General features: G+C 31.4%; 2 protein-coding genes across 2 annotated transcripts; both read left to right on the top strand.

Annotated features, from left to right (window-relative positions):
* Positions 1-1,135: 1,135 nt before the first annotated feature.
* Positions 1,136-4,028, top strand: LOC130945700 (uncharacterized). Its single transcript, XM_057874407.1, has 9 exons — positions 1,136-1,241; positions 1,544-1,653; positions 1,813-1,982; positions 2,043-2,123; positions 2,221-2,485; positions 2,527-2,934; positions 3,022-3,139; positions 3,234-3,861; positions 3,953-4,028. Exons 1-9 carry the CDS (start codon positions 1,136-1,138, stop codon positions 4,026-4,028), a joined length of 1,962 nt encoding a protein of 653 aa, XP_057730390.1.
* Positions 4,029-4,200: 172 nt separating this feature from the next.
* Positions 4,201-6,227, top strand: LOC130945701 (uncharacterized). Its single transcript, XM_057874408.1, has 5 exons — positions 4,201-4,373; positions 4,428-4,450; positions 4,564-4,861; positions 4,952-5,519; positions 5,577-6,227. The coding sequence occupies exons 1-5, from the start codon at positions 4,201-4,203 to the stop codon at positions 6,225-6,227; spliced, it is 1,713 nt and encodes a 570-aa protein (XP_057730391.1).
* The last annotated feature ends 5,839 nt before the right edge of the window (positions 6,228-12,066 follow it).

Here is a 12,066-nt window from a genome sequence, read left to right on the forward strand (position 1 = left end):
ACTTAGAAAAATAAAACAAGAACCAACGCTTCTCTAAAATTAAAACATAATCATAATCAATACTAATATTGTCTAATATCACCAAATATTTAAATCAATACAAATAACACAATATTATGCATTAATTAGTCTAAAATCTTATGCATTTTAAACATAAAACATTAACTTATAGTCTTATAATAACGAATAACATAAAATATTAAGGTTTACAATACTTAAATTCCACATAAAAAAAGTCATCATCCATCACTAATAACATAAAATATTAATTGTGTATGATGACCGAGCCACCGGGCCGATTTTGGGTGACCCGAGCCATGGCCCAGACCCGACCCAAAATAATGATCGGGTCTATTTTTAAGACCCTTACCCGGCCCTAGACCCGGTGAAATCACACCAAATTAACTCCTAAAGTGTTCGGGGCCGGGCCGGGTCTTCGGGCCGGACCGAGCCGGGCCATGCACACCCCTAGTTGTATCTTAAAAAAAATTAATTATTCTGTCGGTTCCTCTAATTTTTGGAAATCTTCTATTAGTTTCATATAAATATTTTTTCTTTTAGTTCTGTTCGTCAAATTTTTTTTTAGTTTTTTCAATTATGCCTCTCTTGATAGTGATTCGATCAATTTTATAAGGAGATGTTTACAACAAAGAATATGGTGCATGGATTTAATTAAAAGAAACAGAAAGCCTTGGCAGCCAATTAAGAAAAAAAATTGTGGAATGACTCAATTAAAATAAAAAAATATTGGAACTTGGTTAAAAATTTTACAAAATTCTACTGACCAATTGAGTCATTAAAGTCTAAAAAAATACAAAATGATTCTAATAGTAATTTAGATTATTTAATTTGAACCTTGATAGTTAGTATGAGTGATTAAAATAATGAAACAAAGTCTATTCTAATGTTAACAAAAATCAAACTGTTCTTGAATGTGCATTTAGCTTTATTTATATTTAGTTAGTTGATAAGTCAATGTTTAATTTTCATTGGTTTTCATAGTTTATTACATTTTTAATGTTCAATTTGGAAGCTCATTATTAGATAATTAATTGATTTCTTATTTCATCATTAATTTTTTTATATTTCGTTGTCGAATATATATTTACTTAAGTTTGTGTTATTTTAAATCAAAATGGATGATATAGACCAATCAAAAATATATGATCCTTCGATAAATTCATTCAGTCAAGTTGGTTCTGTTATTGATCATCCTCTGTTCTTGCAAAGTGAGATACAAGGTACGTTCTCTTTCTTAAATCATTTATTATTCAAGAATAGTAAAATATTATTCTTATTTACTTAGTGCTAAAAGATTCCATAGTGCTTCTATGATGAGATATTATTCAGTCAGTGTAAAATAGAAGTAGTGTTTTGTGATATATTTTTTTTTGACAAAATTTAAAGAAGTCAAGTATTTAGTCTATATTATATATGTATGCTAATGTTTTATTCATTTTATGTTGAATCTATTTCGTGCCATATAATTGAGATGAAATTCTTTTGTTATTGTGCATATTTTTTTTTACCTTATATTTTTCAGGTTGCCTTGATGTTGGTGATCCTAACTATGATTGTTCATTTTGTGGCATGTGTTTTTGGTTATTAGAACGTGTTAAAAAGGACTCTACAGTTAATCGTCCTATTTTTACTGTTTGTTGCTCAAAAAAAAATTTTCAGTTACCTTATCTTCGAAAGCCCCCAGATCTGTTATATAATTTGATTAACAGACATGATAGCAAGAGTTTGTACTTCCAAAAAAATATTTGATCTTATAATAGTATGTTTTCCTTCACGTCTCTTGGCGGTAAGGTATTGGATTCAGTGAATGATGGGAGGGGTCCACCGCAGTTTATAATAAGTGGTCAAAATTATCATCGAATTGGAAGTTTGCTCCCAGATGTTGGTCAGAAGCCTAAATTTGCGCAGTTATATATATACGACACTCAGTATGAGATAATGCATAGGCAGCGAATCTTTGGGTATGTGTGTTTGAAATTTTGTTGTTTCAGTCTTTTTATTGTATTTTTCTGATGTTTTAGTGTTATTTGTATTGGAAAACAGGTTTATAGCTGTGATCTGATAGTTATACTATATTTTGTTCCCGTTATAATGTGTTATTGGTCATTTTTTGCTAATAATGATATATCAAAATATATGACAATTGTATTCTGTGTGGTTTTTAAATATATTTTTGTGGTTAATGTATATGTTTTTTAGGCAAACATCTGAGATAGATAAAGAATTGATAGCTGAGTTGTTGCAAATGATCGATACTTATAATGTCATAGCACAATCATTTCAAAGAGTCAGAGAATTCTATCAGTGTCATCCATCTAAGATTCTCTCTTTGAAGTTGTATTCGCAAAGGAAGGTTGATCGAAGAATTTACAGTGCTCCCTCTTATGATGAAGTTGCTGCTTTGATTGTTAGAGATTTTGATTCGTCGAATCATGGTCCTAACTTATTGTTCGATCTACTGGTGGTCAGTTGCAACGTATTTATGAAACTCATGCTCTGTATTAGCCCTTACAATATCCTTTGTTGTTTCCATATCGCGAGGATGGTTACCAGCTGAACATTGGTTATCGAGGTGAACAGCCTGGATATGTTCCTGGAAGGAGAACAAGGGTTTCCCTCAGGGAATTCATATGTTTTCTTCTCCAGATTAGGGAGCACAAAGATGGAATTATTCACAAGTGTAGGCTATTATTTCAGCAATTTATTGTTGATTGTTTCACTATGATTGAGTCCCAAAGGTTGTATGAAATTAGAATGAAGCAAAGTACAATTAGAGGAGAAGTCCTTCAAGGAATAGAGGAGGCTATGCGTCATGGCGATGATGAAGCTTCTTCAATTGGGACACGAATCATTTTGCCTTCTTCCTTCACTGGTGGTAGACGTTATATGTTTAACCGTTGTCAGGATGCCATGGCAATTTGTAAACATTTTGGCTATCCAGATTTATTCCTCACTATTACGTGTAATCCGAATTAGCCTGAATTTTAGTGATTCACAAAGCGAGAGCGAATTCCCATTGCTGATCGTCCTGATATCTCTTGTCATGTCTTTCATGCCAAGTTGAAGTGCCTCCTTAGCGATCTCAAGGAAGGTGTGTTTTTTGGTCCACTTAATGCAGGTATGTTCTTTTCTCGCTTAGCATCTCAATTTCTGTCTGTTGTCTTCAGACATGTAATTGTCTGGCTTCTTTAGGATGTTTTTGTATTTTTTAGGTATGTATACTATTGAGTTCCAAAAAAGAGGTCTACCGCATGCACACATGTTACTTTGGCTTAACGTGGAAAGCAACTTACAAAGTGTTAAAATTATTGATGAATTCATCTGTGCCGAGCTACCCAATCCCCAGAAATTTTCATCTCTTTATAATGTCGTCACCAAGTACATTTTTCATGGTCCCTACGGTCGACTTAGACCGAGTTCTCCTTGCATGAAAGATGGTAAGTGCTCAAAATTTTATCCAAAAAGATTCGTTGACCAAACGAGCTTTGATGAGGATGGCTATCCAATATATAGACGTCGTAATACGGGTGTGACAGTGAAGATCAATGATGTTGATATTGATAACAGATTTGTTGTGCCCTATAATCCATTGCTGTTAATGAAATATCAAGCTCACATAAATTTTAAGTTATGTAACAAGTCAAACGTCATTAAGTATCCTTTTAAGTATGTCAATAAGGGTCCGGATCAGGTGACTGCAACTGTTGGAGAAACATATGATGTTGTGAATCTTCTCATGTGGTTGATGAGATCAAACAGTATTACGATTGTCGTTATTTATCACCGTTTGAATCCATGTGGAGAATTTTTGCTTATGATATTCATCATAGATGGCCGGCGGTACAGAGGTTGACTTTTCACTTGCTGAACCAGTAACATGTTGTATTCGATGATGCTGATATCATTACTCATGTTTATTTGCGCAACAAAGATTTACTGATGATGTTTACGGGTTGGATGATGGCCAACAGGCGATTCCTGGAGGGGTGGTCTTTAACATATGTTGAATATCCAGGCAAATTTGTCTATTGTTTGAATAGCAGGGAGTGAAAGCCAAGACAGAGGGGATTCTCAATTGGAAGATTGAGTTTCGCTCATCCCTCATTTGGTGAACTTTTCTACATGCTGATGCTTTTGAATGTACAGAGAGGTTGTACCAGTTTTTAAAGTATAAAAACTATGAATGGTGTTACTTATGATACATTTCAAGAGGCATGTTCCACCATGGGATTCTTGATAGATGATAAGGAGTATGTTTCTGCTATTAAGGAAGTCACCGAGTTAGCGTCAGCTGCACAGCTAAGGAGGCTTTTTATGATGTTGTTGCTATCTGGTTCCATGGGAAGACCTCTGTCAGTTTAGGAACAAACTTGGGCTTATTTGTCTGATGATATTCTTTATCGCAGAAGACATAAGCTGCAATATCTCGGTAAGAATTTTGTTCATCATGAATTTATTATATGATAAGTAGGTACACATGCACGCACATAGTACAGAAATGATATTATGGAGCTAATATTTATTAATTATTATTAAACGTAGATCTAACGATGAGTCAGGACGAGTTGCAAGCATTTTGTTTGTTGGAGATTGAGAAACTATTGCAGAGTAATGTAAAATCATTGAGAAATTATGCTGGCATGCCAGTTCCTAATAACTCTTTAGTCTCTCAATTTAGCAATTTGATGCTGTTGCGTGAGTTGCAGTATGATACTGTTTCTTTGACTCATGAGTACGATGCAAATATCTTTAAGTTAAATGAAGAACAGAGGGTGGTCTACGATAAAATTATTGATTGTGTTTCGAATAAGAGGAATGGATTCTTTTTTTTTGTGTACGGGTTTGGTGGCACTGGAAAAACTTTTTTGTACAGAATTTTGTCAGCTAGATTGTGATCTAAGAAAAAGATTGTTATAAACGTTGCTTCTAGTGGTATTGCTTCTCTGTTGTTACCTGGTGGTAAGACGGCGCATTCTATGTTCAATATTCCTTTTGAGCTGACTGAAGACACTGTTTGTCGGATTAAGAAGGATAGTCTAAAAGCTGAGATAGTCCGATTGGCCGATTTGATTATTTGGGATGAGGCGCCGATGACTAACAAATTAGCATTTGAAGCGCTCGATAGGATGTTGTGGGATATAATGGTTTCAGTCTTTGATAGGAATAAAGATTTACCTTTTGGTAGGAAGGTGGTCGTTCTTGGTGGTGATTTCAGGCAAGTCTTGCCAGTTATTCCAAAAGGTTCTCGTGCTGAGATTGTGATGGTATCCATAAATTCTTCTATCCTCTGGAAATACTGCGAAGTTTTGCAATTGACAAAAAATATGAGGTTAGCAAGTGGATTGGAACAATCAACTGCTCAGGAGTTAAGGTCATTTTTAGATTGGATACTTCAAATCGGTGAAGGTCTATGTAGAACTCTGGTCAATGATAAACTTTTTGTTGATATTCCTTCTAATCTTATCATTCCTGTTTTGGAAAATTCAGTGGAAGATATTGTAAATACAATCTATCCAAATTTGGTTTAGAATTTTCGTGATCCAAGCTTTTTCCAGGATAGGGCAATATTGGCTCCGACTATCAAGAGTGTTGAAGAAATAAACAATTATATAGTTGATTTGTTGCCCGGTGAGGAGAAAAATTATCTCATTACTGATTCGATATGTGATAGTGATGCCTATTTTGATGTTGATGTTGATTGGATAAATGTTGAATTCTTGAATCAGATTAGGTGTTCGGGTCTACCTAATCATTTGTTGAAGTTGAAAATAGGCGTGCATATTATTTTGTTGAGGAATGTTGATCCAGCTGGGGGTTTGTGTAATGGAACTCAACTTGTTGTGCGAGATCTAGCGACAAATGTGATTGGTGCGGATATTGTTTCTGGTAGCAATGTTGGGGATAAAATTTTTATCACCAGAATGAATTCGATACCTAGTGATACGGTTATACCGTTTAAATTCCAACGCCGTCAATTCCCAGTTTCTTTGTCATTTGTGATGACAATCAACAAAAGCCAGGGTCAGACATTATCAACAGTCGGTTTGTTCTTGTGTCGTCCTGTGTTTTGTCACGGTCAACTTTATGTAGCTCTTTCCCGAGTTAGGAATAGAAAGGGTCTTAAGATTTTACTTTGTAATGAAGAATTAGTTGATCCTACCAGGATTGAAAATGTTGTATTTAAGGAAGTTTTTGATAAGATATAATGTAGTTTTTTGTTATATTTTCTAATCTTATCTGTGTTATTTATAGTTTTGTTTTGGTCTACGTTTTCTTTAGAGAGGAACATCTTCTTTGGGGTATGTCTAAAATCGTCTCAACCATTTTGTGTGCACTAAATGGACCATTTTTTATGAACGATTAGATTCTATTAAATGAATATTAAAGGATGTTATGAAAGAAGAGTATTCATACGCTTTATAAATGTAGAATATATATATATATATATATATATATATATATATATATATATATATATATATATATATATATATATATATACATATCAACACATATAAAAATATTTTTCATTTATTAAAATTAATTATTATACTATACTATTTTTAATAACATAATGTAAGAAATTAAATTATTTTATATTACTTGAAAATAATTAAATTATTTTACATTATTAAAAAATAATTACATTAATTATTATAATAAACCAAATTCATTTAATTTTTAATAGTTGAAAACATGTAAAAATTTATTCAAAATAATTTCATAATTACCTGTTAAGAAAAAATATCATCAATCATAATTATTTTAAAATGATCATCCAGATTTTATGTATCAATTTTTCTTGGTGCCTTCTGTCTTCTATTTTTTTATTTTGGTTTTAACATTTAGGCCAAATTCTAATTTGATGTCTGATATTTTAAATATTTTATTTTAATTCAAAATCATTTTGGACGAGTTTAATATTATTTCACTCTTACATTTGATACAAATTCTTTGTATTAAAAAAGATTTTGTATTAGAGTATTGACATTTAAAATACTTAATTATGCACTAAAATGTTATGTATTTATTAGATTTTATCAATGTTCTTCTTTTATATAATCAAATGGTCTATATAAATATGGGATATTCTATAAGCACATAATTGTTGTGTTCATTTAAAATATACCCTCTTTTTAGTGGATAAATTTGATGATTCATATTTTCATATTTTCATATTTTATTTTGATTTCTTTTTTTGTTTAAAAAGCCATTTTTTAAATACAGTTATTTTATCTAATATCAAAAAGTTATTTGACTATGTGGTTTTGAAAATATTCAATTTTATTAAAAAACTTAGTTATTTACTTTTTTTAATCCGATATTGTTTTTTCCAAAAAAAAAAAATAGAAAGATAATATATGTTAATATATTAATAAAAATAACATATGACCATTTTATTAATAAAAAAACAATTATTTATCTTTTTATAGAAAGAAAAGTCAGATAATATCAATACAAATTTGATTTTAATCTGTAAAAAAATTTGATTTTAATTTGGATTAGACTCTACTCTATGCATACAATTTTATTTTATTTTGTTATTTTAATATTTAGGCCAAATTCTAATTTGATGTCTAATATTTTAAATATTTTATTTTACTCCAAAATAATTTTGGACGAATTTAATATTATTTCACTCTTAAATTTGATACAAATTCTTTATACTAGAAAAGCATAATAAGCAAAAGTTTTTTGTAATTCTTTTTTTTCTGTACAAGATATCTCAAACAACTAGCCATCAATCCTCAGTACTCCAAAATCAATTAAATTGTGAGTACCCTGAGCAACCTGATAGTTCTTGAAATATGATGTGGTTTCATATTCAGTGTGGAGAGCTCTCCGCGTTTCTGGCCCCTACACATCTAAGGTGGACGTTCTCCTCCAGCGTGGCTTCTCCTCAAGAAGGGTGTAGCTGCTCCTCTCTGATTTCGCCGCCAGCTCTCTTTTCTTGCGATTCCTTCACGCAAGATCCCTTTTTCATATATTTTGTTTTTACGTATTTCATATTTAATTGTTTCAAAATAAAAGATTCTATTACTATTTAAAAGATTTTGTATTATAGTATTGTTATTTAAAGTACTTAATTATACACTAAAATGTTATGTATTTATTAGAGTCTATAAATGTTCTTCTTTTATATTAACCTTTGATTTCTATGTAATATAATATAATGGTCTATACAAATATAGCATATTCTATAAGTACATAATTATTGTACTCATCTAAGATATACCCTCTTCTTTAGTGAATAGAATTTGATGGTTCATATTTTCATATTTTACTTTGATTTTTTTTTTTCGTTTAAAAAGTCATTTTTTAAATACAGTTATTTTATCCAATATCAAAAAGTTACTTGACTATGTCTTTTTGAAAATATTAAATTTTATTAAAAAACTTGATTATTTACTTTTTTAAATTTAATATTATTTTTTTTCCAAAAAAAATATATTGTTAATATTTTAAATTTAGTTTTTGTGAATATATCTAGATCTCAATTGATTTTGTTTTCGTTTTTTTTTTACTTAAAACGTATCTCTTTTAACAGATGAACCATATTTTTGTTTTTTAAAGAAATCAATTCAATTTGTTTTTTTAATACATTGAATTTGCATAAAATTAAAAAATTAAATATCTAAAAGTATTGATAATTTTTTTCTGTGACTCTAAAAACACTTAGTTGCAAGATTTTGTTTTTATTAATATAATCATCTCAATTGAACCATAAGCGTAATTAAATTGATATAATTTGAGTTATTCTAATTTTTTTTACCAAATTCATCAGTTTCACTTGATTAGGGAACCCTAAAACACGTTACTACCTCACCCCCATCTCCTCCATCCCTAACCCAATCTCCATCCCACGTACCATGTCCGTACCCCCATCCTCAGTTGAGGGTTTGGCTTCTCTCCTCGGCTTTGGCCACATGCACAGAAGCTATGGGTATCTCTACGATTCCATTCGATCCCACCATGAGGGTCCTGTTCTATTCCTCGCGTTTGTCCCTTCTCCCCAACGTGCCTCTATCTCTCTGTCTCTATCATACCTCATTTTCCATCTCGATTTCTCCGTTTTGGATAGCACAAGTTGCCACCAGCATTCAGGAGGCATATGTGGGGTATCGTTCCATTCTCCTGCTTTTTAATCTCTTCCTCGATTCCTTCTCCAATTTCATTTTTTTGTGTGTTAATTGTTACTTTTCTCTGGATTCATCCTTTAATTTTGAATTGTTTGGTTTTTGATTTGATCATCCTGATTGTTACTTGTTTTTGTAAATCAATGGTTCTCTCCTATGTTTGTGCTATTGGTGTTTGTGTGAAATAATTTTCTTATTCGGGGTTTACTCATTATAAATTATATAATTTTCTTTGTGCTATTGGACTGAAGTTAACTGTAGTGGTAGGTATAGTTGACTGATCAAATTCTGTTTTTGCTTTATTGTGAATTGTCGAATCAACTATATGTGTTAGGTATTCGGTAATTTGGAAGAGGGCTCTTCCTAAACTGTTTTTGCTCTTTTCCCATGAGTATTTGGTTACTTGTGACATCTTCCTAAATGATGTGTGTAGTCATATCAATCTATGTATGCCTATTAGTCTATCTCTGTCCCATATGTGAAGCTTACATTGTAAGCTTTAGCGTTTGTTAAATTCAGGAGTTTATAACTCCAACTCATCTGTTTATCTTCTCATCTTAGTTCTGAATTTTTCTCTCTATATTTTCTGCTTTTGGTGTTCTTATTCTATATATGTTGGAAATGAATAACCGTGTTAATCTGGTGGAGAAAATCACTCCATGGAGAGAATCATGGAAAGTGCATGTTAAAGTTGTGAAGTTATGGTACCAAAAGAATCCTGCTTTGGATCCTTCTCAACATCTGTTGCATATGGTGTTAATGGATGAGAAGGTTAGTTTTATTTGATGTTAGGATTTTTTTAAGTTGTTGAAACTTTTTTTTTAAATATGCAGAAGGAATTTTTTATTTTATTGCAAAGTGATATATTTTTGTTGTTTTGTTTTTTTAATCAAATGTTTTTATGGTGTTGGAATACCTAAATAAGTTAAATAACTCGAAATATGAAGCATATTTTTTTTCAACTGTAGTTACACAAGATCCAAGCAACCATTAGAGATCATCTCATACCAAATTTTGCTGTGTCTCTAACAAAAGGAGAGGTGTACTTGATGACCCATTTTATGGTTGTACCAAACACTGGTTTTAACAGAGTGGCAAAACATTAGTTCAGACTTTTGTTCCAATATAAGACCTCTGTTGTTTCTGTGATATCTGTAAGGATACCTCGTTCGGGTTTGTAGTTTACATCAATAGATAAAATTGATCAAAGAACAAAGAACGATGATTTTCTCATTGGTTCGTACAACTTTCTTGCTCTTCCCTCTTAGAAACATAGTATTATATTTTAGAAAATGTGGTTTCTGATTCAAATTTGTATATGTTTCAATCTAATTATTAGATTTTGTTGGGATCATTACTGGTGTTCGAAAAGAAAGAGATGTAGCATCATATGGCAAGATGATCAAAGCAGTTATGCTCGAAGTTTTTTCTAATGGGTATTGTCTCTCTCATTTTCTCCCATATCATTAGTTATCTTCTATTAATTATATTTTTTTGTTGCAGCCTTTATGTTTGTAACGCTAAATATATAGTTAGATTCTTTTGATCTGTTGAAACTTATTTGTTTAGTAAAAAGGTACAATGCAATGTGTTTGGAAATGCTTGTGATCTGTTGGAATATGATAACTTACAAAAATATCCAAGATCTCCGCTGATTGTTCTCGAGTCTTTTAAAATCAAAGCAATTGAAGGTTAGTTTGAGACATATTCAGTGAAATTTTAACCTAATAGTTGCTTTTCTGTTTTTTGACCTTTTAATTTAGATATAGTTTAAGTTTAATAGAATAGGATTCTTGCATGCAGGTGGGGTAATGCTGCAGAATGTGATGAATGTCTCTAGGTTATTCATTAATCCTGACATTCCTGAATCTGTTGAGTTCCTAAGCAGGTTAGTTGTGATAAAAAAAAGTGTTAAGGTAGAACCTGCTATGCTTATTTTCTTGGTATTCGTGTATATGTTTTGTATTATGAGGATTAGTTATTTTATCTTGTATGTAGATTTAGTGTTGCCAGTTATGGATTCTCAAGACTTGTGACCAATGAGCTTGGATACTTAGTTTCTAAAGTTGATGGTGATTTTTTCAATCCCAAGGAGATCAATAATATTCAAGATCATTGTGCAGATAATGGGGTACTATTTAAGATTCACAAGCTCTCCATTTAATATTTAAACTTCAATTTATTAAACATGTGTGTCGGTTTTTGAAATCTGGTTTCTTAAATCATTTCTATAGTATATCAATATTTTTAAAATTCTACAGGATGGTCATTACTTCATTATTGGGACAATTAAGGAAGTTATGGATGAACCAGATTCGTGGTACTACTCATGTGTATGTGGTCATGCCGTTGTCGAGCATGAGGATCTCTCCCTTTGTGATGCTTGTGGTTCATGTATTGAACATGTTATGGTCAAGTAAGGTTCATATTTAACTCTATTATGGAATAGATTAAGTATCAATCTTTTGGATTTTTTGTTAGTTCTTTGTTATGCACATCTCTGTTTGTTGTTAAACAAATTTATTGGTTTTAGTTCTTATTCTTAGTTATTAATTGTGTTAGATATGGGATTCGGATAAAGATTCACCATGGTGGGTGTGCTGTTTTGTTTGTTCTGCTTGATAATGCGGCAACAAAACTATTTGAAAAAACTTGTTCTGAAGCATTTCTCAGGATAGAAGAAGAATTTCCTATTGATCCTAATGTGTTTGTAGTACGAACTCTTTCACAGCGAACCTCATTTAACTTTATTAATTTTTTTGTGTTCAAGTTTCTTGATATTTTTATATTGATCTCCGAAGGTCCGTCGGTCATATTCTCCACATATGTTTGATGATGTTGTTGGAGAGGAGAAAATTTTCAAGGTTGAAATTAATTCTGCAGTTGATCGAGATTACTCCGGGTGCTT

This window comes from Arachis stenosperma, chromosome 8 (assembly GCF_014773155.1).
Source record: "Arachis stenosperma cultivar V10309 chromosome 8, arast.V10309.gnm1.PFL2, whole genome shotgun sequence".
Classification (NCBI taxonomy): Eukaryota; Viridiplantae; Streptophyta; class Magnoliopsida; order Fabales; family Fabaceae; genus Arachis; species Arachis stenosperma.

Excerpts from the sequence above, each read along its gene's own strand:
- LOC130945700 (XM_057874407.1), top strand. The coding sequence starts at position 1,136 with ATGGATGATATAGACCAATCAAAAATATATGATCCTTCGATAAATTCA. Across the intron at positions 1,983-2,042 it reads CATAGGCAGCGAATCTTTGG|TGTTATTTGTATTGGAAAAC; the intron begins GTATGTGTGTTT and ends CTGATGTTTTAG. Across the intron at positions 2,935-3,021 it reads ACCGTTGTCAGGATGCCATG|CGAGAGCGAATTCCCATTGC; the intron begins GCAATTTGTAAA and ends TGATTCACAAAG.
- LOC130945701 (XM_057874408.1), top strand. The coding sequence starts at position 4,201 with ATGAATGGTGTTACTTATGATACATTTCAAGAGGCATGTTCCACCATG. Across the intron at positions 4,451-4,563 it reads ACATAAGCTGCAATATCTCG|ATCTAACGATGAGTCAGGAC; the intron begins GTAAGAATTTTG and ends TATTAAACGTAG. Across the intron at positions 5,520-5,576 it reads AAAATTCAGTGGAAGATATT|GATAGGGCAATATTGGCTCC; the intron begins GTAAATACAATC and ends AGCTTTTTCCAG.